General features: G+C 39.5%; 1 protein-coding gene and 1 non-coding gene across 2 annotated transcripts; both read left to right on the forward strand.

Moving 5' to 3' along the window:
• KPNA4 (karyopherin subunit alpha 4) lies at positions 1 to 27,853 on the forward strand. The gene is made up of 17 exons (XM_086618165.1): positions 1 to 147; positions 9,561 to 9,605; positions 10,420 to 10,509; positions 10,599 to 10,628; positions 10,713 to 10,765; positions 13,043 to 13,138; positions 13,266 to 13,351; positions 16,626 to 16,712; positions 17,808 to 17,977; positions 18,066 to 18,110; positions 19,444 to 19,575; positions 19,816 to 19,944; positions 21,483 to 21,587; positions 23,202 to 23,273; positions 23,995 to 24,157; positions 25,308 to 25,402; positions 26,513 to 27,853. The coding sequence occupies exons 1-17, from the start codon at positions 79 to 81 to the stop codon at positions 26,609 to 26,611; spliced, it is 1,566 nt and encodes a 521-aa protein (XP_086474291.1). The 5' UTR covers positions 1 to 78; the 3' UTR covers positions 26,612 to 27,853.
• LOC147528132 (small Cajal body-specific RNA 7) lies at positions 20,265 to 20,581 on the forward strand. The gene has a single exon (XR_015222423.1).
• Positions 27,854 to 27,964: the final 111 nt, after the last annotated feature.

Below are 27,964 nucleotides of genomic sequence, written 5' to 3' on the forward strand. Positions count from 1 at the left end.
CCGGCGGGCTCGGGCAGGGGCGCGGGCCCGGGAGGAGGCGGAGGAGCCGCGCTCCCTCCCACCTTCCCCCTCCCCGCCATGGCCGACAACGAGAAACTGGACAACCAGCGGCTGAAGAACTTCAAGAACAAAGGCCGCGACCTGGAGGTGAGCGCGGCGGCGCCGGGCGGGAGGGGCCGGCCGGCCATGGCGGCGGGAGGGGGCCGCCGCCGCCGTGTGGCGTCTGTCCTAATCCGCCGCCGAGGGGCCCGCGGCGGGGCCGCGGCCTGCGCTGCCCGCCCCGCCGGGAGGCGGGCGCGCCGCTCCCCGCCGCCCAGGCAGGGAAGAAGGGAAGGGAAAAGGGAGGAAGCGGCGGAGGCCGCGCTGTGGGGCCGGGCGCGGCCCGGCCGGGCTGTTGGGCGCAGCGCGGAGGCGGGAGCGCCGCGGTTGCGAGGGGGCAACGGCCGCCGCCGCCTGCCCGGCCCCGCGGCACCGCCCCGGGGGGCTCCCGCGGCCCCCGGCTGACGGGAGCGGCCGGTGGGAGCTCGCCCGCGGGGCGGCGAGGGATCTTACTCGGCGTAGCTGAGCCGCTCGCTTCGTGGAGGGGTTTCCTCGGTGTTCCGAGGAAATTCCCGGGCGGATTTTCGTACGGCTCTGCCTTGATTTCTTGCTGGCACTTAATAATCGGTCTCTTAATAATATCGCCGACCCTAAAAGCCTGAGTCAGGGATTAGGGCCCAGCCGGGTGTTCTGCTGGGTGTCTCTGTAAGGTACTCGAGGGAATAAATGAGTTAGTTATTGCCTGTAGTAAAGATTATTATTAAAAAGAAAAAAACACTTTTTTTTTTTTCCTAAGTAGGGCGAATGTTACTCTTTTACTGTTCAGTTAGTTGATGTGGAAACAGTTGTGGCTTGTAAAGAGCCTCTAAACTTTTTGGTGGCTGGATCACTACGGGCGTTATTCGAGCTGTGAGTGCTGCTTCCACGCAGCAGAAAAAGGTAATTAACTTAGGGTTTCCTTAGTAAAAATTGAAATTTTAATATTAAGTGTCAATCCTCACCCATGAACACTTGGCCAGCAGTGCTGACTGGGGAAACCTGTGCGTCATAATGTCGTCATTACAGGGTTCAGATCAAAAAATGGGCTTTGACGTTCTCACTTCTGTTTTTCACTAGACTCAATATGTGTCCCTGTGATTAGCATGATACTCTAATCTTTCATACAAAGACAATTGTACAGGGTTGGTGTTTTTTTTTTAAAAGTAAAAAATGTATTTCTGTTGCTGTCATTCATGAAAACATCTGCCAGGTTTCCCATTTGTGTAATTCACAAGTCAATAACACCTCATTTTTTAACTTGTCCAAATATATTGATAAAACAGTTTATTATTCAGTCACGTACAAAGTTTGGGGATGCCAGCAGTGTTGGAAGTGGGGCTAATTACTGCAGTGATTGCTCTGTTTACTAACAGCGCTGTTAGCTTTGTTAGTAACTACTTGCCTTAGATGTTAATTTGGTTTTGTGTAAATTGTTTCGTTATCATCGAACAGACAACTGTACAAGAAAGGCCCCTTTAGGAAGGCGCACAGTAAAGCGTATGCTATTATAATAAAAAATGAAATTAATGGGAAAACACAGGTTGGAATTCATCTGCGTTTTCTCTCCTTGGGTGCATACGTACTGAGTGTTAAGGTAAGTCAGCTAAAGCAGGGAGGGTTCAGGATGAACACATGCAAGTAAAAAACACACGTGTGTGTGTATCAGGAGCCAGGTAAGCTCTTCAGTGGCTTTTTAATTTGCTGATGCGCTTAAACGGCCTTCCACACAGTGAAAAAGCCACTGCCAGGCCATGTTAAATTTTAGATATTGACAGCTCTCCCGCAAATCCTGGAGCATGTGCTTGGCACCTAAAATAACTGCCGTGGATAGCTGTTTTTCATGCAGTAGCTCAGGCTTATGGCCACTGTTCTTGGTTATTAACCGCTTACACTCGCGTTTCTCGTTAGAGATGTTGATGTCCACCTAGAGCCGTGTGTCCTGCAGTAGCAACAGTTGCTGGTGAGTTCTGACACCTGTGTTCCTGTGCTGCTTTCAGCAGAAAGATGGCTCTTTACTTCACCTCGGAAGCCAACATTTGATCTTTATCTCTGTCCCTCCTCCTTCACTCCTCCCCCTTTTTCTCTCCGCTGAAATTGTGCGTTTAGCCATGGGTTTCTCTTACAAAGATCTTTTTTCTCTGTTCCATGACTGTTTATTTCCATTCGCCATCAGTAGACAAGTAGTAAATCACTCTAGTTTTGGTGAATCCCAGATTAGCAGATATTTCTAGAGGCCGTGAAGGGTTGCCATGTTGCAAATTGCAGACTTTTAAAAAATGGTACATAAATGATTCCGTGTCACTCGGAGCAGACCGTTGGCAGCTCTGTTGCTAGCAGTTGCTGTCACATTGTACTTACCTTCCAGGGTTGGTGATTGTGTATCTTACGGCAGGAAATTTCCTGCATTTTGTCTCCCAAAGTGTTAAGTCTGTTTTTAGCTTTTTGGATAATGAGTTGGACTTTCATTTTCCTTTTTTTTTTTTTTTCACTTCTAAAAATACAAATTCTGGCCTTGAAAAAGGAAAAAAAGAAAACCCAAAGCACACACCTGCTTTATGTAAGATGTCTAGCAAATTCCCTTCATGTGCAAAAGTGTTGGGAAAACATGCATGCATGGACATGTTACGTTGTAAACAATTGCTGCCATGTGTCTTAAGATGACAGATTGGTGGCAACACTGGGAAGAGAGAGCTTCATTGTGACTAGAAATATCAAATACTTCCTCATCCTTTTTTCTTATTTATAGTACTGTTCAAAGAAATACTGAGTGTAATAAACTTTTTAATATCGGAAGAGTTGGTGGCATGAGAGCCATAATTTTTAGGTGATACTGAGGCAGTATCTCTGTGTAGTGTTTAAAGTTTCTAGTCCAGTATGTGCAGCATTCTGTCATGGTCTTACAAGATTTAAGAGTTGTTAAAGCTGTGGGAGGAGGAAATAATTAGTATCATTGCAACACAAAAAGGAGCTAGCTTTGCAGAAGTGGCCACACTTTTTTTTTTCAAATATCCAAAATCTTCCTTAAACAAGTATTTATTTGGACTCCTATACAGAATTATGCAAATGCTTGTCTACTAGGAAAGCTAGTTAAGGTATTTTTTTTTTCATCTTACGAGTTCAATGAGGAACAGGTTTTACTAGGGCTTTTTTATTTCCCTGAATAAGAAATTATGAGCTGTTTTTTCTGTTTATTATGGGTACGGCTGTGATGATGCTCACTACTTTCTTTCCAACATTTACTTTAATTCTAGTATCATAGACCTTGGAATCAAATACTAGATCTTTACAAAGTCCAGGATGAGTACAGATTGGTCGTCGTGTCTGCAGTAGGCATAGTTTTATGAACAGTTTGTTTTTGAGTAATTGCTGTTTAGTACTGCATGGTAGGAGCCTTGAGTGTAGTCTTGCTTCTGGGAAGATTTGAAAAGAAGGCTTGAGGTGGGTTTTTTTTGTTGGCTTAGTTTTGTTTTACCAGGTGATTCACCAATTCATTTTCTGTTGGTGATCATTGCCTGCTGCAGCATTCAAATTTGACTGAGATTTGTGTTTTCTGAAATGAAATAAAAAAAATATTTTATGCATATTACTTTTCTGGAAATACTGTAAAAAAACCTGATGAGTTTCTGCTGGTCTTTTCTTCCATGACTTGCCTGTGTGGTTGGGTGAGAGATTAAGAATTGCTTTAATGGTGCCAGCACAGGAGAAGTGTCAAAGAGATTTCTGCTGTGTAATTGAAAGACGCCTGATGTGAAGTGATAATATTGTAGTGCAGGGTACTTCAGAACTGATTTTGGAGCAGCCATCGAATCCAGATGTTTTTGGATCAGCTTTAAGAGTTGCCAATAGCTTTCACTGGATTTTTAACACTAACAATGTGTTTGAGAACACCAAGGATGCTTCAGAGAGGAAAGATAATGTTACAAGAGATACTGGCTATCACGGGTAGTTAGAAACTTTTCAACCTTTTCTGTATCTCACATGAAACAGTTTCCTTGGAATTCAAACATGGAGGAACTGAAGGAGAGCAGAAATTTCAATCACCGAGTTAATTAAAAATAGGCTCTTTTAAGCTGACTTGTAGTTCTATGGTGAAGCTCATACGTTTTGTCATTTAAAAATCATCCTGGATATTTTATATAAGGCATTTTATTTGGCTTCTCCAGGAAAAACTAGAATGACAGCATGTGCAGCCTCGTATTGATTTTTATTTATTTATTTGTAACTGAGAGTCCCATTATAATTCTAAAGGGGGAATAGTTGCTGAAACATGTTTTCTGGTGGTATCTTGTGGAGATTGTGTTGACTTTAAAGTCCCACAGCACTTTTATCAGTGATGTTGACAGTAGACTTTATTGCTCTTGCAATGTGCGAAAGTCTGCAAATGAGCCAGAATTGGTATAGGAGGGAAATAATGGCTAGAGGAGGGCCTAAATCACTGGATTAAACTGAGTGTGAAGAGTATGGATTTTTACCACATCCAGATATGAACTTGTGTGTGTCTCTGAGGGACTCTTTACTTTGTCTTGGCCTTCACAGGTATAAAAGGATCTTGGTCATTGCCATGGTTGCTGCACTGGATGTTCTGAGTTAGACTAATATTCTCCAGCTGTGGTCTGCAGACTGGGTGCTTTTTGAGTAGCTGGTGTAGTGAGTAAGCAGTTTGTGCACTGGGCTGTAGTAAGTAGTGTTTAAAAATCCAGAAAATAAAATTGAAAGTGCCATATAGTTAACAAAAGGTTCTGGAGGTAAATAGTCTGTTTCTGCGCACCTTCGCCCCCCCTCCCCTTTTTTTTTTTGTTTGCATTTTGAATCATAGACCAGACTAGTGCTAGTGTAGAACAGCAACTTACTAGGAAGGAAAGATCTCTCAAGAAGCTTTGCTTTGAAGTAACTGTTGCCTTTGCAGTTCCACACCAGAAACAATTGTTCTGGAGTGTAGAATGTTTCTCCTGTCTGGCTTCCTGGTGAAAAACACTAGGATGTATCAGGATCCTGCAGGCATCAGCTAACACAGGATTTTAATAATAAGCTGAAAGGCTTGGTAATGACTAATGGTCAGAAAATAGCCCTTATGATAAAACTTCAGCTAAATATAATTGTAAAAAAGGAGGATGGAAGGACAGCAATCATAGGCTGGCAGAAATAGATTTGATCATTTGATTTTCAGTGTAGCAAATAAAGAACAGGAGCCAAGGACTGCAAGAGCCACATGGATTCATGCTGAAGGGATGTGTTTTTAAATTGGTACACTTCGCAAGGACCATTCTGAATTCAGTGTCTGGAGACTTTTAAGCCGAGATTGTTTTCCTATGCTCACCGTTGTGTTGGTACAAGCTGAGAACTGATTCAGAGAAGTCTGACTATCGTGTCACATCTTCTACGGAGCAAAAGGGAGAACCTAGCTTTACTGTACCATCTGCCAAGAAGCTGTTATCCCTGGGTTTCTGCCCCTTGAGCTGCTTTCCAAAAGACAACACAAGTTGATCTGGAGTCTGTCTGTTTTAGTTTCTCCAGACTATCCCACTTCTAGGCGGGGTGATGATGCTGTGGAACTCCTTGACAGAGTTAACGTTGGTTCTTATTTGTTGTGTGTTTTCTCTTCCTAGGAGGAAGAGCAGTGACAGGTTGACCAGTAGTAACCACTTTGTCAACCAGCTACTGTTTACACAGAATTATTTTAGCAGAGCCGTATTTTGGTAGATTGTTCTTAAGGGTGACTTCATTGGTTGCTTGTCTTTCACGTGGAGGTTTTTGTGAGTCCAAGATCCTCTTCAGAAGGAGGCAAGAATTAAAACCAATTGCCTGTCAGCTGTTTTCTGGAGGGAGAACATTCTTCTTGTTCCAGTCAAGTGTTGATGGAGTTTCAGGATTTTTTTTGAGTCTGATCAACCGCACATATGATTTTTCAAGTCAAGAAACTTTTAAATGACGTGTCCGAGGCTTTTTTCTTAAAGTATTTGCTTTGGTCCCACTCATCTCTCCCCATACCTCTGTCACAAATTCATACATATGTTCTTGTCCTGAAGGTATGCTACCACCTGAGTTGGAATACATTTCCTTTGGGGTTGGAATACATTTCCTTTGGGGATCACTAGTAATTGTAGCTATTACTTTTTAATATCCTTCACAGCTCAATGTCCCTTTATAGATGGCATTCCAGCAATTTGGTCTTCTGCTCCTTGAAAATGTACATTGGGTCTTGCTCTTGGTTAGCAACAGCTTTTCTGTGACTAGTAATGTCATTATTGAAGTCTGGTAAGAAAAGTCCTTCTTGCAGTACAGCTTTTCTGTAGTTATGCTTGTTTTGTTACTTTGCAGTAGCAGTTTTGGATTGGGAAGGTGTTAGTTAACAGTCTTAGGAGATCGTTGGGGGCTTGGTACAATTCTGCAATCTTTTTATCAGACATTTTGCTCGCTTTATTTTCTTCCTGAATATGTCAGGTTAGTATACTTTGGAGAAACTACACTGAATGCTATGTTACAGGCTGAGAGCAAGAGCCTGTAGTAGATATGTCAGTTGTAAAGCTGCAGTATCTTTCCAAAGCCCCTACATGGTGGGTGGTGTCCAGTAGCTTCTCTGGGAAGGCAACCGCACTTGGAGCACAGATAAATGACTGTTGACTGCTTCTTGCCTTCTGCTCTGTTCTCCAGTTACGAGTCATCATTCAGGTGGGATTCATGTCTCTGCTGGTGAAGCCTAGGCTATGCTTTTCTGAGCTCAGCTTATAGAATCAGAGAGTCGTAGAACGGTTTGGGTTGGAAGGGACCTTAAAGATCATCTCGTTCCAACCCCCCTGCTGTGGGCAGGGACACCCTCCACTACACCAGGTTGCCCAAAGCCCCATCCAACCTGGCCTTGAACACTTCCAGGGATGGGGCAGCCACAGCTTCTCTGGGCAACCTGGTCCAGTGCCTCACCACCCTCAGAGGGAAGAATTTCTTCCTTAGATCTAATGGAAATATCCCCTCTTTCAGTTTAAAACCGTTACCCCTTGTCCTAGCACAACTCACGTGGTGCCAACCTGCAGTTGTTGGCATCCTGCGACGTGTGTGGCTGCGAGCAGGGGCCTTGGCTCCCCAGTGTTGAAGTGATGCTTTGAAGAGCTGAAGCGTGAACTGCCAGGTGACAGTGCCAGTGATCTGTAATCGTGAGGTTTAACAAATGCGTGTGGAGGAAGATAGCTGCTGGAGAGACTTTTCTCCTTTCAACTTTTCTTCATTTTGTGTCAACGTTGACACTTAGAGCTACTACAAAACATTAAAGCTTCATTTATGTATTTGTAATACAGGTGTTATTCATTCAGAGACTATCTGCTGGGCTAGAAAAGTGTTAATGAAAATATATTATTAGTTAATTAGTTTTTTTTTCTCTCTTTAGAGATTACACCTTTGAGATTCTCACTGTCATTTGAAGAATTCTAAGAAATATTTGGAAAGCTTATCTAGCTATGGAGAATAAGTCCATAGCACTGGAATAAAGTTTATCTGCCTACTAGTAGAGTGCAGCGTTAACTGTTGACCTCGTGTAGCAGACACTACTTCTCACAGATTTAAAAATGCAAAAGCCATGAATCTAGGCTGCATTAGGCTCAGCTATTAATTCTAATTTTAAATGACCTCTTGAATTAACATTCTTTAAAGATGCACATATTTCCTGGGGACTTTCTTTGGTGCTTTTTAGTGTGGGATTGTTTGCTTGCTTATTATGGCTTTTATCTAGTTGTTCCAGGTGCTGCAGCTGCATTTGGTCCACTCGTATAATTTATCTTTTATGTAGTGGGTGTATTGTGGTTTTTCCCCCACCTTTGCCTGTTTTTCTCATGGTGAACTAAGGTTTGGCCCTCAAGTGATGAAAAGTTCTTCCTCCAAAGCAGTGGGGAACCATCTTTTTGACTGGCATTCTTTCCTGCCCTTTTCTTTTTCTTGTAAGTCCTTCATTTGTGAAGGTAAACCGTCTTACTCAGAGCTGGGAATTTGATCCTGATGAAATGCACATTCCTTTTGATAAAAATAATTATGCTTCTGAAAGTCAAGCTTTTAATCCTTATCTGCAGAGCTGCTGCTTATTGCTGTTCAGAAGCTCTCTTAGCCATTCCTTTTCCTTGTGTCCTGTGTTAATGCAGTCCCTTATGCTCTGGGATTTCAAGCTTGTGACTGGTTATGTCACAATAAAAATGCAATTGTTTTTAACTTTGCTGTTCTCATTCACTGTAAAGTTCAAAGTACAGAATAAAATCACTATAGACTAACCGATTTTTTCTTTCTGTTTCACTTTGCACTGTAGTCACACAAACTGGTAGTAAATCAATTTATGCATATTTACAATTGCTTTCTTCCTTAATGCTCTCAGGGAGCTGTAGAGAAAATGACCAAAAAAAAAAAATATTTGCTCTTACAGGGCCAAGGTTTCTATGTGGTTTTCATTTATAAGTAATATTTTTGTAACTCAGCTTTACTTACTAGCACTCTTAATTTGAACTTGCTTGTAAAGCCATTTCACAAGGCACAAAGCTAGACCTGTTTCATAGAGTAACAGAAACGCGCGCAATCTGTAAAATTACTTGGATACTGTTGTGGAAGTTTGGGGGAGCGAGAACTCCTGTAGAACTTGCCTACCTTTTGTGTCTGGAAGGGTACACTTAGGGTGCTACACGTGTGTGAGAAACCTGGTAGGCATCGTTCAGACAAGGGCCTGGTGTCCAGATCTCTTCTGAAGAATTACATTATTGAAATTCTTTTTGCTTTAGCGGTTGTACTTTGTTTCAATGATGGATCACCTGCACAGTCTGAACTTCAGCCTCTGTTTTTCAGCGTAGCTATATGGTGACAGTCACCTGTTAGCCATGGAGTGTGTGCTCCTTGTGTTTTCTGGCTCAGCAGCCAGTCCAGCAGCGTAGCCCAGGCAGCCAAGTGTCTGCCTGGGGAATCACCCCATTCCCCTGCTGCTCTGAGGAGGTAAGTGTTCCTGATTAGGTGTGTAGATAGGCAGTTGTGCTTGGAGTTGGCAGGTTTCAAGTTTACTGATAAGCCTTTTTATAAAAGTGACAGTTTTGGCTGTCTCTGGGTCTTTGGCTCGTGCTGTCTCTATGTAGGTTAAAAAAGCCTTGAATCAAGAAAAGGTTATAAGCGTTGGGCTTTCTGTGAATTTGCCATGGTGTTTATAATGCTTTTGGTGCTGTTTTATGCACAACTCCTTTCAACGTTGCCTTTGGTTAAAAGGCACTTGTTTATTCCCTGATTCCATATACTCCCTTTTCTTCAACGTGAAGACCTAGGGACTCTTTTACTATGAAATAATATAGGCAGAAATAACATAGTTATCTCCATTTCCTGTTGGATTTCTACTTTTACAATGAAAATTAAATCCTCTGTGTACAAGTACTGTTTGAAGTGCACGAACTTAAAAATAGTTGTGCAAGAACTTTTTAAATTACTTGGTCTAGGTTCAGAACATAATGTGCTTTGATGTTGGTTCTTTTCAGACTATGAGAAGACAAAGAAATGAAGTCGTCGTGGAGTTGAGAAAGGTGAGACGACCTACCACTGTTCTTGTCAAATGGGATTTGGCTATGTTGGTATTGCAGTAAAATTCAAGAGTTTGTTAAAGGCTTAAAAAAATGCCGTTGTGTGTTCTTTCTGTAGTCTACCAAGAGCACCATTGCATTTGTCTTTACTAATTCTGTGAAGGTACTTTGGGTTAGAAAGAAGTTCTAGAGTTACCTGGTACTAGAAATTCCATAATTTTTGTCCTGAAAAACATAATTTTATTTGACATCGATTGAAATGAATGAATTCTTTCTTTTCCAGCTAAGTTTTTAATTTTAAAAACTTAGAAAAAGCTTCTAGTTTTCCCTTTTGAAAAGGGGAAAGAAAACTATTTTCTTGCCCAAAACAGTAGTTCAACACACAAGTAAGAGTGGAAGAGTATGTGTGTGAAGATTACGCTGTTTAGAGTTGTTAGAAAACCAGCTCTTGAGAAAAGTAATCATAAGTTGAATTATTTTGCTTCTGAGATGAACAGAAAGCCAGCCTTTGGGAATTGCCTTGACTTGTTATAAATAATGACAAATAGTTTCAGTGTCAGTGGTGATGGATGTGTGCATGTGAAACTTTCAGCAAAAGTAGTTACCGCTGTAGATAAAGTTGGATGGAGAATTTTTCTAGGAAGAAGGGATTTCCAAAATGTTCTCCTCTGTGCAGCCCTTTCCAACTTCTTGAATGTTGAAAATTTTAACAGTATCAATGACGGTGTGTTTAAAACAAGCTTCCATTTCCTTCCTAAAGCCCTCCACACCCCCTAAATCAAATTTTTAAAGGTATTAAATCACTTTTCTTTTTAAGAACAAAAGAGATGAGCATCTTCTAAAGAGGAGAAATGTTCCCCATGAAGATATCTGTGAAGATTCTGATATAGATGGTGACTTTAGAGTGGTAAGAATTAACTTAACTCTCAAGCATGTGTTTTTTATGTACTTGAAAGACATTTCTAATTTCTAACTGCCTTTGTCTCCATTTTCTAGCAAAACACTTCTTTGGAGGCAATAGTACAGGTAAAAAAAAAATTTTATTTGTTTGAACATTTGTCATGTCATGATGATAAATATGTGAAAAGCCTAAATTCTCTTTTATTTTAGAATGCTTCAAGTGACAACCAGGGTATACAGTTAAGTGCTGTGCAAGCTGCAAGGTAAGAACATACTTCTCTCAAAGGTACTGGTTTTATTCTTATTTTATCGTGCTCTTAAATTCTGGAAATGTGTTCTAGCTTAACTAGAAAAAGTATGTCATTTACTGATTTTTTAAAAAAGAAAACTTGATAAATAGAACTTTACGAAAAAAAAGATCAAAATGCCTATATCTTTGAAGTAGTTGAGATTTTCATTGCTTGTAAATAAATACTAGGATTTATCTTAGTGCAATACTTGATACATCCCACAAGTAGAGGAAAATATATAATTAGCAAGACTAGAAAGTCTTTAGCTTTAAATACAGAAAGAACTGGCATAATCCTTTTTCTAGTTTTGTCATGAATTAGGCCACTGAAGCCACTTTTTGCTTGAAGAGCAATTCTGTGTCATTGTATGTATTCAAGAAGTGATTCTAAAATACTCTTATGAACTTTGCTTGTGTAAATTCAGTATTTAACTGCTGTTTCATCAACTACTGGGGTTTTTTGTTGTTGTTGTTGTAGCAGAAAGCTACAACTTTGTGTTTGTTTACCCTCTGTGGTCTAGGGGATTGATTCAAGTGCAAGGCAAGACTTGCAGATCAAAGAGAAGTCAGGTGAAGTGGAAGACACTTTTACTTTTGGGAGTTAATGTATTTGAAACTGATAAGTGAAGGAACAGTTTCTCTGCCTGTTTCCACTGGGCAACTTGTCTTCATCAAAACATTTCATCATCTCAGGGTAGCATAATGTAGAAAGCACTATTTCCTGTAGCTGATCTAAACCAGGTTAGCCTAAAGTACACCGAATTAAGCCTCACTTAAAATGAAATGAGAATGTCCATGTGAATAAGCTGGTATATGAAGAGATGACTATATGTAATCTCTTTCCCCACTGCTAGTAAAAATTTAGTGTGACAGCCCAAGTTGTCCCCTCCAAGAATCACCTTTCATTCTCCTCAATTCCTTCGCTGTGGAAAGGTGAAGCAAAAGGGGTTAAAAATTCAAACAAATTTGTACACTTCTGTTCTTTGCAGTAATGTTTTGTTGTCATGGTTTAACCTGACTGGCCACTAAATGCCACACAGCCACTTGCTCACCCTCCCATACCCCCTAGGAATGGGAAAGAGAATTGGAGGGGAAAAGGGAAGGAGACCCACGGGTTCAGATAAGAACAATTTAATAGTTGAAATAAAATAAAATAAAAATTAATAATGGTAAAATAATAAAAGCAATAATACATGATGATATGTAATTATATATATACAATCGAGTGATGCACGGTGTAAATTGCTCACTGCCCGCTGACCGATGCCCATCCAGCCCCAGCTAGTGATCCCGAAGAAGAGAGATCCTCAAACTGCAGTCCTGGAAGAGCAAGCCAAAGAGAGTGCAAGCTTCCTGGCCAACCCTCATCTATATGCTGAGCATGACATTCCATGATGTGGAATGTTCCATTGGCCAATTTGAGCCCCAATCCCAAACCTAAACTCAAATTCTAAGCTAGGAGTTGTTGGTCCTTTGCTCCAGCTGTGCTCCCTCCTGGGTGGTTGTGCACCTGCACGCTGGCAAAACATGGGAAGCTGAAAGTCCTTAATGTCTTAGCGAAGAACTATAACCATCAGTATGTTATCAGCATTCTTCTTACACCAAGTCCCATACTAAATCCAAAACACGGCACTGTTCTAGCTACTGAGAAGAAAACCAACGCTATCTCAGCTGAAACCAGGACATTTGTGAATCCTTGCTCTCTGACATTAGTAAAGAAGAAAAAAGTTGCTGCCTTTCCTATCAAAGCGGCTGGGATCTCCCTCATTGGGTAGAGCAGGAAGAAGATGCAGGAGGGTGTAACTGAATAACTCCAGTGATCTTCATTGTGTTGGCTGGTAATAAACTTCAGAAGTACTCAGAGAAAACATGGCAACTGAAACAGGCAGTGAATGTAATGGCTTCAGTTTTTCAATACTTCAGTAATTTCAGTTTTAGGGACTAGTTATTTCTACTTCAAGTGGAGAAAACAAATCCTACTTCATCTTTGAGAGTATGAGAGAGACACTGGGGAAAAACATCCCAGCCCATAAGGCAGTGCAGCACTGGAACAGTTTGTTAGGGATGTTGTTGGGTCTCCATGCTTGGAGGTTTCCGCAACTCAACCATAGGAAGCCATTACTGACCTTACCTAATGTCAGCAATAATCCCACTTTGAGCAGGTTGGACTAAAGAGAGATCCTTTCCAGTCACGAGTTCTCATTCTGTGATTTATCTGTTAAGTCTTGTGTTTTCTTCTTTTCCTAAACAGAAAGCTGCTTTCCAGTGATCGCAATCCACCAATTGACGATCTAATAAAATCAGGAATATTACCTATTTTAGTGCACTGTCTTGAAAGAGATGACAAGTGAGTATTTCTAAAGCTCAAAATGTTGAATTGTTGCAACAATTCTTGCTGATTAGCTGATGTGCCTGTAGCGTCTGCTTTGAGAACTCATGTTAGAATACTTTTTTGTCTTTTTCTTGCTTTGCAGTCCTTCGTTACAGTTTGAAGCTGCATGGGCTTTGACAAACATTGCCTCTGGAACCTCTGAACAAACACAGGCCGTAGTTCAATCTAGTAAGTCCAACAGTATTTGATCATTGATAAAGCACGCCCTGGAGCTTCCACAAAAATAAGTTCATCTGAATGATACTGTAAAGAGCATCCACATTCCTGTTCCTCTCTATCTCAAGCATGTTCACCAATCCACATGTGAGGGTTGGTCCTTTCATGCGATAGCCAGGATGGTTGAAATTAAGTTGTCAATCACAGGCACGTCGCTGAAGGACCTGCCCATGAAGTCTCCTGCCAGATGTTCTACCTCTTCTCTGGCAAGCAGCGTCAGTTGAAGCGCACACCTGCTTTTGTTTCTTCATTTTCTCAGATTTTAAATTCAGTTGGGTTTCCTAATGGTGAGTAATCTCTTCGGGAAACTCACACTATTTTAGCAGAGTTGGTATCTGCTGGTTTCCAGTTATCAAACTTCAAAAATAACCACACAAAAACAAACAACAAAATAAAGAAAAACCCAACAAAAAACTTGAAACAAAGCCAAACAAACAAAAAACCCACCTAAAAAAACTGCCATGGAGGGATTTCCTATCTCACTGTGAAGAGGGAGGAAAAGATGTGGACCAACTCCAGAGGGTGGCTGACATCGAGCTCTCTTCCAAAATCAAGTTGAAGAAAAAATGCTGTCCTTCATGTTTGAGGAACCTGAAGCATGGGAAGGAATTGTTGTTGGACTTGGAATCTGAGTTGCCAAACAAAGCAAACCTTCTTCTGTATTTTAAACATGTCCTAAGTTGAAATAGTACTTCTGTTGGTAAAGCAAAACTAAGTAGAAGTTTCTGCAGGCTTTTTGAATTGAGTGAATAAAACAGCAGAGCTTCTTGAGACCCGTGGAAGAATCAAATGTGCAGGAAAACAAGCTTTTGCCTAAAATGTAAAGAAAAAAAAATCCACAAAACTTAGATTATATGAGATGCCAGTAGCTTTAATGGTTGGAATCAGTGTTGTTTTGCAGTGCGTGCTGCTGGTGCCATTAAACATGCTGTGCATCCAACGATGAGAAGACACAGAATTATAGTTGATCTGTGTGTGTCTTCTTCCATCACAACCATCATATATTGACTTTTTAGAACTACCTGGAACTTTTATTCAATGTAGTGAGTACAGTTTCTAAGATATGTGGTGGTGGTGAAGTGTTGGAATGTTCATGTTTGTTACATATATTCCATGACTGACTTGTCAGTGATCAAAGGTGATTGTTGCTTTATAAGAAAGTTCTCAGCACCATTTTCTCTGCTAAATGGCTGGGTATGTTTCAGAAATGTTTAATTCTCCACAGCAGGTGTAAAGGAATTTGAAGGAGGCGACTTCCACTTAAAGGATTTTAACTGAATGTGTGTTTTGAGATTGCCTTAGTTGCAAATTCAGTTGCCCTTTGCTTTTACAAACTCTCAGTGTTAAGAGTCTGTTAACTTGTGACATAGCATGGATTTGACTGTTACAGCATGTATCTTTGCTAAAATACTTTTAACTTGCCTTTTTCCCATCCTCTTCCCCTTCCTTTCCCTGTTGCATCCTGAGTTTTCCTTTAGAAGTCTAATATATAATCTGTCCCAGACCTCTGATCTGGAACACTACTTTTTATTTAAACCTAGCTTATCAGTGGATTGAAGATGAGTGCCAAATATAGTAATTATTTCTTTCAGTGGTGATCTCTGATCTATCTAGGTCTGCATGTATGCACTATGTTAGCCAATTTAATAGCTATAACATATGAAAGTGTCATTTGTTTCTTGTAATGGTTTATTTCAATGAAAAAGATGGCCTGTTATAGTCTTTCCAAAAGTACTTATTAACGTGCTTGCTGGGATCTTTTTTCTCCTTGCATACAAGCATTGTAAAATATCTTTAGTAGGAATAAGAAACCTGTCGTGATTTGTTACATTTCTAGCAAAAAATATTTTACCTTGGGGAAAAGTCTTAACTAAAAATACCAGCTTCTCTTGAAATATGTGATCTAAAGTAAGTGAGTGTTTCTTACAAACTGAACTGTCTTTAGCAAATCATGTAAGCAAGCACCTTAGTGCTGGGGATAAAAAACAAGAGTCAGTTACCTAAATGTGATGCACGTAGAATGTGTTTCAAACATTAGCTTAGCTTTAGTTCTAAATCTTGGGAGCGTTCTCCTGCATGACACCAACACAGGGTAGAAAAATAGCTGCCTTGGTAACAACTCTGGAGTTCTGTGTGTTGCCTTTCGTGTCCCTTTCTTACTAATCAATCCGTTGATCCTTTTCTTTTGGTCACACAGTGGAAGCATTTGAAACAATCTCTTCTGCAGTGATCAGCTAGGTTGTTCCAGTGTGTTAGATCATGGGTCTCAAATTGAGTAGAGTCAAAACTTAGTGATACAGAAGGAGACTTCACATGGAGGAACGCATCTGTAGTAGCTTTCAGGAGACCAAGATGACTAGGTTTGTAGAAACAGCTGCTGTTGCTGTGCACTTACCTTCATGATGGTTATCAAAGGATACTGAAGGCAGAGTTTGGAAATGCTGATGGAGAGTACACGCTGACTTGGCGCCCAGTAGCGCGTCTGAGTCGGCAGCTGGGGTGGTTCTGGTGCAGTTCTGGTGCATGTCTACTTGGGTATGCTCAATCAGCTGGGCTTCCTCTTGGTAGAGCCACAGGTGAAGTCACGCACTAAAGCATTGCCTGGAGCTCCGCACTGGCTAACTGCTCCCCCAGTAGCTTTCTGTGTGTGTTAGGGCCAGCAACTGGCATGTGCTTCACTACCAGTAAAGATGTGATGAGGAGCACAGGGTACTGTAAATCAGTAAAATTTCATAAATTAAACCCCCTGTCCTTCCCTCTTACTATGTTACCAGTCAATAATGTAGACATGTACCTACTGACTCTTAAGTTGGCTGATTTGGATGGGTGAGGTTGGTCTTAAACAGTTACTACTTTGCGGTTGGTTCCGATAGATAACATAGCATGGAATTTCTAAATTCAATAAGGGTAACTAAATTTGGAGTCCTGAAAGCTCAGTAAACTTGAGACTTACAAACAAATTAAATATCAGATTATTTTAAGAGTTGTTTTCATAATACTCTGAGAAGTGGGCTCAGTAAGAAAGTGCAATGAGAGAAGAGTTGTTACAGGGTGTCTTATTGCAGTATCATCTGGGAAGTTAGCAAACTTTTGACCAATACTTAACCAGGAGTAAAAGTTTTTCATGCAGTACTGAAATCTTATTTAAGAGCTAATTATGTCACCTGTTTTGTCTTGAGAGATGTATTTCTTAACAATGGCGTGGGGTTTTGCTTGTGTCTTACAGATGCTGTGCCACTTTTTCTGAGACTGCTACATTCACCTCATCAAAACGTTTGTGAGCAAGCAGTGTGGGCTTTAGGAAATATCATAGGTTTGTGTTACTCTCGCCACTAAAAACTTCTAAGTTCTTTTTGGTATTGAATGAATGAACTAGATAGGAGTTTGTGTGTTAGAACTTTGAGATGCTCAACTATGAGACAAAAGGCAGCTGTTAGACTGTCAGCTGCCCTGTGCTTAACTTACTTCTCTTTTCTCTGTTGTGTGTTGATGATATGCACCCAAAAACACATGCCTACACTTTCTTTCCAAGGTACAGGAAAAGGAATTAGTGGCACAGACATGCAGATTGTTAAAATAAAAACTGGTTTGCATTGAGTTGTGAGATTTTGCCTGAGCTTACACACGTTGTGTTGAATTCTAGATTAGTTGTGATCATTCAATCTTCCTTTCATTTGGTTTTTCTTTTTCTTGTGCAAGAATTAGCTTTGTGATTTACACCCTGACTACATTTGCAGTGCTTAAGCACTGATTCTGACATACTGATACAGTCTGATGTGCTAGAAATGCCTGTTCCTCCTTAAGAAGCAAACCAACAAAATGCACAGTACTGTGCCTGCCTGAAACTGTGATGTGTGTGCAGTGTAAGTCAGGTGCTTCTTTTGAGGCAACCACAGTGATGAAAGTGTGTTTATCTTGCAGAGGACGAAGCTGACAATATCTGTTTTCAGGCAATTTTGAACTTCTCTTGGGATGCTTTAGTATTGGTTATAAATTTTGTTGGGATCTTCAGGAAAACATCGGACTATCAGCTGTTCTTGGTGGTTTGGCATTGCCTATCACCCCTTTTCTCTTGCCCACCACCACCCCAGCCTGTACATCTGCTATAAATCACGGAACACTTTTTTCTATTAAGAATTCAGCTATTTTTAATTAGTAGTTCCAAATGAAGCAATTAGGCAAGCAGCCACAGGTCCTACTAAAGCCTTATGTAAGTGTCTTTGCTAGATGTGTCTATAGAGATACATGTGTATCTATATATATGTGTTTCTATACATCTTTCTAAGGCCCATATTCCTTAACTTTGTATGAATTTTAAATAACTGAAGTTTTAAGTATGCAGAAGCTACGCTTTTTTTGTGAATGGCGTGGGATGATCTTTGTCTTCATAATTCTTTGTCTTAAACAGGTGATGGACCCCAGTGTAGAGATTACGTTATTAGTCTTGGTGTAGTGAAACCACTGCTGTCCTTCATCAGCCCATCTATTCCCATAACTTTCTTAAGAAATGTCACTTGGGTCATGGTCAACCTGTGCCGCCACAAAGATCCTCCTCCGCCGATGGAAACCATTCAGGAGGTGACTGAATTACTCGCTGTTGGGTGTAACTAAACTGGAGTTGAGTGTCTGCCTTAAAAATAACTCAGGTGCTTCTTTTCCTCCTTAGATCCTCCCAGCGCTCTGTGTTTTAATTCACCACACAGATGTAAATGTAAGTAACACCACTTGCAGCCACTTTTGGTTTATTTGATTTTTTTTTTTAGTTTTTTTAGCTAAAGTATCAATCTCGTCATAACTTTTCTCTTTAAGAAAAAAGCGGATATTCTCTTTCATTATGGCAAACTTATTTTGATGTCTTTAACTGCTTATTTTGGAGTACAAGTTACGATTTTTAACTGGTATTTCTCTGTATCTTTGCAAGTGCTCGTTTGCATGTACTTTCCCTTTGCTTAAAATGGTTTCAGTTGTATTTCTGTGAACGTTCATTTACATAAATACAGGAATTTTTTATTTAAATGCTAATTTAAGTTTGAGGCTTTAACGAAAATCGGTGTAAATGAAAGAAAAATTAGTGTCTGCTGCATATGTAAAATGTTAGTTTTGGCTATAACTTCTGAGATGTTAAATATGAGCGTTAGATTATTTTAAGTGAGGTAAATGAGTGAGACTTCACTTAAACGATGAAGTAGGTCATCTTTTTGCCTAAATGTGAGTCAGAATTGTTTAGACTTGATTCTTTGCTTCCTAGTGAAGTTGTAGCTCAGTTTTCTAAGTTAATAGCAACAGTGTTTTACTAAAATATGTTTAAATATATTAACTAAAGTTTGCATGGTAATGATACTCTTGAATTTCTTGTATTTAAGTGGGTGGAATTAAGTTTATTTGAATTTCTTGAAATGGCTGTATTTGTGAATCTCTCAGGAGTTGTCAGCTGAGACAATGCTTGCTCAATTGTTTTTGTAACCTGTCACTTGAAACATTCAGATTTACTGCTGTCTAAATTGGCTTTTCTGTGTGTGAATACACATATATTCACACACGTAGGAAGTTCAGTCTAAGTGCTGCTGCACTAGATGTGGGAAAAAAAAAAATTGAAGCTTTTCTTAAATTCTGTGAGGGAATGCCAAGAAAAAAGTAACTTGATGCCATACGATGTACAGTTCATTGGTTTGGTAGTGCCAAATGCCTGTAGTTTGTTTTATCTTCCTTCCAGGAGTGAGTCTTTCTCACATTGTTTACCACTACTTCATGAAAAGAGCAGATACAATTGAATTGCTTTTATTATATCCTTCAGAATTTAAGCTGTAGTTAGCAGTTCAGCTGGTTTTTAAATCTCTGTGTATTCTTTGGAGCCAGAACAGGTTGAAGAGCAGGTGTATTTCAGACTTCTGTAGACTGCTATGTATGAAGTTTGTAAAACCAAGTGGGTTTTTGCTGTATTGCATCAATTCTGGCTTCACAGTGAGAATTATTTCCCATTTATAGTATTTTTGTAGACTTGTGATACTTCTGTAGTATTTACAAATACATGTTTTTACTGTTAGATATTGGTAGATACAGTCTGGGCACTCTCATACCTAACGGATGCTGGCAATGAACAGATCCAGATGGTGATAGACTCGGGAATAGTCCCTCATTTGGTTCCTCTTCTCAGTCATCAAGAAGTTAAAGTGCAAGTAAGTTGGGATAACTTATATAATAATAATATATATTAAAAATATATATATTAAGGAAGTGTTGCTTGAAATGTAACACTAGAGAAAGTAGCTGGCTTTTTATTGTTCATGTTGATGTTTAAAGAGTACTTGAAACCTTTTGAACCCTTTTGCTTTTTTAACTGTTACTGTTTGAAAGTATTGCTCAACTAGAAAAATCTTTGATTAAAAGAACTCTTTAAAGAAAGCGTTTTCTTTCAGACTGCTGCACTGAGAGCTGTAGGAAACATCGTCACTGGTACTGATGAACAGACACAGGTAGTTCTGAACTGCGAAGCTCTTTCACATTTTCCAGCACTTCTGACACATCCCAAAGAAAAAATTAATAAGGTCAGTAACTGCACCTGGTTGATAACTTCTTTTATATTTGGCTTAGCTCTTTTGGATTCCTTGTAATGTAGTGTGGTAGAGGTTTGAGTAACTGATTTGTACCCATTATGGCAGGAGCAGGCAAGGTGCTGAAATTTTTCTTGACATTAACAACCGTAGAAAAATCTCTTAAGGAGAGTCGTACTTGACAAGAATGTTGTTTCCTGATTCTTCTAATTGAATTTTTATGAAATTAAAGCTTTATCTTATAATTCTGGCTGTTGACTTAAAAGTTAGAGTTCTCGATATGTGAAATGTCACTTTAATTAAACTGACTCTCTTGGAAGTGATGAAATAGAGATAATTGGATGTCATTTTGAATGGAGTGTGTGTGAGAAATGGAATTTAAACCAAGTCATACTGGGGGTGGGGGGTGGGGAATGTGTGTGTGTGCATGTGTAGAAAAGGCTTTAAATGGGGGCACTGACAGTGCAGTGCTGATTCCGGAGTGCATCTGAGGCATGTTGTTCTGTTCTGGGGTGCTACTTTACAACATTGCCAATGATTAAAGCCCAAAACAAGCCCACCAATACAAGCCTACGCATCCGAACTCTCTAACAGGTTCATTTAATGAAAGTGAGCCTGTGATCTGATCTGAGAGACTCAGTTGGAATGAAATGCCAGAGTATTCAGAATTTCAGAATGTTTCTGAGAGAAATATTTGTCTAAAAGGTTGTCTTGCCAGATAAGTTGAGAGAAAGGAATTGAGGAGAAGTGATGGTTTCCAGGAAGGGAGTAATTTATCGACTGTAAGAATAAAGAGAGGTGATACTCTGAATATACTTAAAATTTTATGTGAAACTCTGTTTTATTTTTCTTGACTAAGGTATAGATTCCTACTTAAAAAGAGGAATGGAGGGGCTCTCAAGCTTTATTTAACGTAAGAGCCCTGATATACTCTTTGACTTAATTCAGAATTTTAACTGTTCAGGACCAGGAGGGCCTAATGGGGACAAGATCTCTGACACTTTCCTAGCCACCTGCTGTTGGTTGTTGCTGGAAGGAAAGAGTCCTGGGCTTATGGACAGAATGGTCATAAAGGGTCATAAAACTTTCCAGTATTCTTGAGAACCCAGCATTTAGGTAATAGGTGTTGCATTTTCTTGATGATTGACGCTAAGAGGAGAAACGTTATGAAGCAGGTAAAGAACACTGTTTTCTTCCACTGTCATGTCTGGAAAACATGGTGCATTTTGGAGCTCATCATTCATTCTCAGTAATGGAATCAGTTATGAGTGCAAATTCGTAGCCTTGTGACTTTTTTTGTCTCCAAAATGCATCTGTATTTTGTCTACTTACTAGGAATTCAGCTATGTATAACTAGGAATTCAGCTATGTATAATCAAACCAATACAATACTTGATTGTATTTAAGATTGACAAATGTGTGAATTGCTGACCTGAAATGTGAAATGTGTGACATCTTACTGGAGTGGAAACAAAGTATGATATAGAAGACTATCTGAGTTAATAACTTCTCACATGCTTTTTATTTTGCAGGAGGCAGTGTGGTTCCTGTCTAACATCACTGCAGGAAATCAGCAGCAAGTTCAGGCAGTAATAGATGCAAACCTTGTTCCAATGATAATACATCTTCTAGATAAGGTGAGATAACAAGAAGGATTTAACAGTTTGTTTCCTTAACTGGGGGAAGTGACATTGGATTCCTTGCTTCATGTTTTACATCGCATTGTAAACACTGGGGGCAGGGGTAAATGATACCCTTGAGCGTTTTTTGTATGTTGCAAGATAAAGTCCCTGACTGTTGATACTCTTTTGCAAAGTGCTGTGAGATGAGGAATGCCAAACGTATTGGAGAAGCTCCTTCTTGGGCCTCACTCTGTAAACACCGGGGTTGGAATTCTTCACTGTCATATGTAGCACGGAGAGGTCTGGATGGGAACAGCATTGAGTTAGCTCCCAGCATTTTGCCAAAGCTTAAGGACTTCATCCTTTTTTCCCTGCATTATGTGGAAACATAAGGAAGTGCTCAACAGTGGCATTTACTAACATGTTCATGTTACTGCGTTTGTCTGGTCTGAGAGTAATCCAAGTAATGATCCTGTGACACTAAATCATGGACTGAGGTTGTCCCATCTATTTTTTTTTAAACAAGTAAAATCACATCAATAAAAAATAGGTGGCCACAGAAGAGAAGAGTAGCTTTTGTGTGTTCAGAGTTTTTCCTACAGAAAAGCAACATGCTGTATGCTTGGATGGATGTATGCTTCTTGTCAGTAATGCACAAAACTTGAGATAAATGCTTTTATTACCTTTTTTATTAAATAGTAAAGTCAAGTGGTTGCTCACAAACACTTTTGAATGCTTTACTCCTGCTTTTTTGCAAAGTCTCTTATTGCTTGTTGACTGCTAGAGATTGAATGCTAATGAGTCATCATTTGGGACTTCGGATACCTGTATTCCTTTCCAGTTGTTGGGTGTTAGTGTCTTTTAAAACATCAGTTTCCAAACAACGTTGTGCTTACAAGGATTTGCCTTGTGAGAAAGGATAGCTAAAAGAATGTTTTTAAACAGGAACAGTAAATCTCTATCTTTCAAACGCTACCTACTTTTTGCTGTAATTATTCCTTGGTTTTTCTTTCCTGAAGTGTGTTAGGAAGCCAGAAATACCAACCTTACGATGTGTTGAGCCGTGAGAAAGATGCAATATCTTGTTCCAGTGTAGAGGCTGGGATTGAGACTGAAGAAATACTTGTCTTTCACCTTAAGTAACATTCAGCCATTCACAGATAGTTCTGTTAACTGCCAGTTTATTGATCACTGAGAAAAGAGTTGGAGACCTTTCTCTTTAAATTTAACAAGCAAACATGAGTGGACTAACTTCATAGGCAGACACAGTTATAGTATGTACAGTGGTTTATCAAAATTGCCACTTACTGCTTATCTCTCACTGTAATATGTGACAGCTGTTGATAAGGAATGTGAGGGAGTGGAGTAGTACAGTTTTTATTTACTTAGGTACAAACAGATTTCCCTTCCTCTGGAAGATGTGTTTAAAAACATGGTTGCAGGGAAGAGGTGAACACTCTGTAAGTAGACTCAAAACATCTACAGGATTTGTTAGTTACTGCCCCTACTTACTGAAGACTGGTACGGTGATACCATGCAGAATGGACTGTAACAAATACAAGCTTTTCCTACAATGCTACATAACATGAAAACTGGAATGACTGTTTCAATTTATGGTTGTATTTTTAGGGTGACTTCGGTACTCAGAAAGAAGCTGCTTGGGCAATAAGCAACTTAACGATCAGTGGAAGAAAAGACCAAGTGAGTCAGACCTTAAGTCAAGGTCTATTATCTTTCTTGGGTACAGTTGAGAGAGTCCATCATCTGATTAGTTTAGACTTCTTTTGTGCCACAATTAGGAATGTCTGTATTCCTCCCCATTCAGTAACTCTTTCATCTTCTACAAGGGATTTATTTAATAGTGAACTTGGGTTGTTGTTTCTGGAATGACTTGAGAGTAGGAGTATCAATGGAGATTTGGATGGAAGCTCTTCTATTAGGATGGCCCAGTGGCTGTGAATGACTGTATCGAGGCTTTAGTGAGATTCCTGGTCATTTTACATCTCTATCTTTCTACTTTTCTTCCCCTATAAAGAAGAGTGTGATAATTACAAGGATAGTAGCCACTGAGTAGCAATATACTAGTCTTTTGTAAGCCCAGAATATTAGATTTGTGGTAGGATTGGGGTGGTGATGTCGTTCTTCAAAGATAAGGTTGAAACTCCTTGTCTTAATACTGAAAATTCACAGTATCTGGTACTCCTGTGTTATAGACTTTCAATATATTTGTAGCGTAATACCTAAATGTTACCTTTTCATGTTCTAAACCAAGAATTTCTCAAAGTGACTGCTACAGAATACTCTTACTTTGTTGGGTAACTTTGATTACTTTGATTTCATTAAACTTGTTTGCATGTGTGCTCGTGGTGCATTGTTTCCTTCTGTCACATTCCTGATTTAACTGTGGTTTTTTTCCCCTTAGGTGGCATACTTAATTCAACAAAATGTAATTCCTCCCTTTTGCAATTTGCTGACAGTAAAAGATGCGCAAGTTGTGCAAGTGGTTCTGGATGGACTAAGTAATATATTAAAAATGGCTGAAGATGAAGCAGAAACCATAGCCAATCTTATAGAAGAGTGTGGAGGTATGGTGGTTAATATTTTGATACCGTTTTTTTCAGAAATTGATGGTTTTCCTTCCTACCACCTGTATCTGCTTTTGGCTTTGCTGTGTTGGCACAGGTGTTTTAAGCAAACCTTTTTTAAAAGTGACCTTTTCATGCGTGTCAGATGAATGTACTTAGCTTTTCCGAACTGATTAAGTTCATGATTAAGTACAAGGAGCTGCATAATGACAGTAAAGTTTATTAGATGCCAATTTTGTAAGAGTCTGGTGTACTTGACAAATGAGTTTCTGTTAATGTAAGGATGACATGCTTACCTTAATCATGCACAAGTCGTGTCCACTTTCCTTTTGGGATAAATAAAATAAAATTGTACATACAACAGTTGTAAAAATATGATAGCTTTAATTTCCTAATGGCTTTCAGACTTTCTCTATATTGGTTGCTATTTAGGTTGACTGAAAGTTTTCAAGGATGAAAGAACAGTGACATTAAACTTGAGTACAGATAAAAAAAAAACATGTGGGATTTTGTTAAGATGGAGTTTAGCCTTTAAAACACAAAATCTTGAGCAAGGAGGGAAAGCTTAATTAATTGATGGTGGCCAGGAGTGAGAAAAGGTGTTCATGCCTAAAGCTCTGCTTGTCAGAACTTCAAAAATATTTGTATGTATGCTCTACTTATGTCTGCCAATAACATACAGTGAACTGGAGCTACTTGCTGTGTAATCAAGCTACAGGTCAGTAACTGATGGCATGTGTGCCACCAACAGTGTGTGGATTTGGAATGTCAAAGCTTGGAGCTACCACACCAGGTGCTGCAAAGATGTTGTTGTGAAAAGGGAATATATCCTAGTGCTTAGCCCCTGCCATATTCCCACAGATCAGCTTAACTACTCGTAGCAAGAAGAGAAGTACTATCATTGCTGGAATTGACCTTTTATATGGTTTTGGGTTTGTTTTTTTTTTCTGGTCATGGTATGTGTTCCTCAATGTCTAAGAAACTTATGCTTTAGGCATGTCAAATGAATTTAACAGCATCTTATTCATAGTCACTCTATTCCTAGTTTTGTTTTTAATTTCTTTCTGTGATGAGGCCTTAAGGAGAAGGAAGTTGTTTTGCCTGAACTTAGTATTTTAACTCTATTATATTTCTTATGTATTTATTGTAGGCTTGGAGAAAATTGAACAGCTACAAAATCATGAAAATGAAGACATCTACAAACTGGCTTATGAGATCATTGATCAGTTCTTCTCTTCAGATGATGTAAGTGTGTAATAGCTCTGCAATCTGCTTTTGTAATTGTTTATAAACATTGTTCAAGATAAAGGTAGCAGTTCTAAAGCCTGCGCTGTGACATTCGTTTGGTCTTTCAGTGACAAATGAGCCCTCAGTAGAACCTGTTGTGTATCTTACCATTCTTCACGATGAAGTATCTGAAGATCTGATGCCTAATTTAAGCTTCATCTCTAGGGGTTAAAATACCAGGCTTTGAACAGTTCTCTTAACTGTCAGCTTCTGACTGAGCTTGACACTTCACGTTTGATAAGCTCCCTGCTGACTGGAGTACTGAATCTGAGATTTTGCTTCTTAAGAAACAAACTTATTTCGAATATTTTGGTAATTTCAGAGGTAGGATGTGCTGATCAAGAACATTTTCATTTTACACGTGTGACATGAAGGAAGGTTGTAGATTAGTATGCACTTTATAAGCAATTAACTTCAATGATTTAAAGGAAACGCAATCATGTCAGTCTGTCATGAAGCAAGAGGGTTTTCTGCTTGGTTGAAAAACTTTGGGGAGCAGATTGCTGCAAGAGTGGTAGAGCTCAGTGGCGTTCATGCCCTGCTGTCCGCATTGAAGTTTATTTGGTGCTAGAGTTTCACTTCTGTATGAACAATGAGACACAGTCTTATTTAGCAACTCGGATTTTGCATATACAGCAAGACTTGGAACTTAATCTGGTGTCAATTTGGTAACTTCTATACTACCTATTTAAATTGAAACTGCAGTTTCTGCTTAATCCTTCTCGATTTAATGGTACTGATCTTCTCTTAACAACTGTGACCGTTCATAAGCTGGCAGTAAGGATGGTGCATGACTGACAGAATGCTTTCCAGGAGTGAAAACTGCATAAATGAGAGAGAGACTGTTGGGTGCCATGTAGCCTACCTACTAAACACCAGCTAAAACATTTTGGCCTAAATTACTTTGTCATTATAGTACTCCTACTAAATTAGGAGAGAAGAATGGCAAGACTTGATGCAAGGAGGTAGATTAGGTGAAGAGAGAGATGCTCTTTTGGGTTGTCCAGCTCCTTTCAGTGAGGCTTTTTTCTTTCTAGTCCTACTCGTGATGTTCTCCTTCTGTTTCAGATTGATGAAGATCCTAGCCTTGTTCCAGAAGCAATACAAGGCGGAACGTTTGGTTTCAATTCATCTGCCAATGTACCAGCAGAAGGGTTCCAGTTTTAGAGTGGTATTTTGGAAGTTAGGTACAATGCAGCACTGAATAAAAAAAAAAAAGGTTTGATCCATCAATCTTGGCTCATGGGATCCGCTGCTGCATTAAATCGGGAAAGAAAATGTGAAGACTTCATTTGGAATCACAGAAAAGCCCAAATGAAGTCAAGATGGCGAGTGGGTGCGAGTGAGAATGAGTGGCAAAATGTAATGAAAAACTTCACACTGAATGCTTATTTAGATTGTTCAAAGAAAAAGGGCTACAGGTCAAAGATCTTCAGTGCCTGAGAAGGAACAATGACTTACTAGAGCAATCGGGGGGAAATGCAGTACTATCATCATCAAGCCTTGTAAGCATAAGAGAATAGGATGCCCACATAAGTCCGAGGAGAATGAGCCCAGGCCTTGCTATGAAGCACCGTGTGAATGGACAACGTTGAATGGATGTCTGGACTCGCTGCTGTGGAGCCAGGCTCACGTTTCAAACACGGGGCCCTTCAGTCCCTGAAGAAGGCTCCCCAGTCCTGGAGTGGCGTGTGTACGAGAGTATGGTTGTGATGCTGTATGTGAACGCATGCAAGCTTGATTCGCCTTCAGGGGGCTGATAATAAACCTAGTAAATCATCAAAATGAGTTCATAAGTGTTAACTTACACTGGACACAAAAACAAAGACCGGTTTAGCAGCAGACTCTGGTTTACTCCTGCAGCCTGTGTTTCTTTTTTGTTTTGTTTTGTTGGGTTTTTTTTTCCCTTTTATTTTTCTTTTAGTTATTTTTAATTTCTTTCCTGTATGGCTTATTAGTTGTTTGTAAAGTCAGAATTTCAGGAAGGCTTCCCTGTGCATTTGCACCAGATGAATGTTTGATGTTATGAAAAGCTTTCCATATCATCAAAACTAATTTGTAGATTTTTGCATGAAAAAAAATCATACATTTCCCTTCAAATAGGCTGTGTTGCAGTACGCAAGTTGCCATAATAGTAGAAAGCAGTAAAATGTGGTAATAAAATCTCATCCTTTTCATTTTCAAAGATAACATGAAGACCTTTGCATGTGGTAATCTACAGCATAGTTCATTTTTAGATTTTGTTGAGTCTTGTAACCAAATGTTTCCGTTGTGGTAGATACCGTGCTGTGTTTCAATGTTACTTGTTTTCAAACTTTGTTTTCTATGAAAATGATATGGAAACTTCTAAAAATGAAATTTGGTGCATATGTACTGCCGAATAAAGACCGAAAAAGAGGTGTGAATAGATGTACAAGTCATGGTTTGAACACCTTTAATATGCCTAATCCAATTGTTTTAGACTCTTTTTATCTTAGACGTAGGCAGCCATGAACAATCTATTTTGAGCCACTTTAGAGA

This window comes from Tauraco erythrolophus, chromosome 11, assembly GCF_009769465.1.
Source record: "Tauraco erythrolophus isolate bTauEry1 chromosome 11, bTauEry1.pri, whole genome shotgun sequence".
NCBI lineage: Eukaryota > Metazoa > Chordata > Aves > Musophagiformes > Musophagidae > Tauraco > Tauraco erythrolophus.

Coding starts and splice junctions, on each gene's coding strand:
- KPNA4 (XM_086618165.1), top strand. CDS start 79: ATGGCCGACAACGAGAAACTGGACAACCAGCGGCTGAAGAACTTCAAG. Junction 9,606..10,419: donor TCGTCGTGGAGTTGAGAAAG/GTGAGACGACCT, acceptor TTTCTTTTTAAG/AACAAAAGAGATGAGCATCT. Junction 17,978..18,065: donor CGATGGAAACCATTCAGGAG/GTGACTGAATTA, acceptor TTTCCTCCTTAG/ATCCTCCCAGCGCTCTGTGT.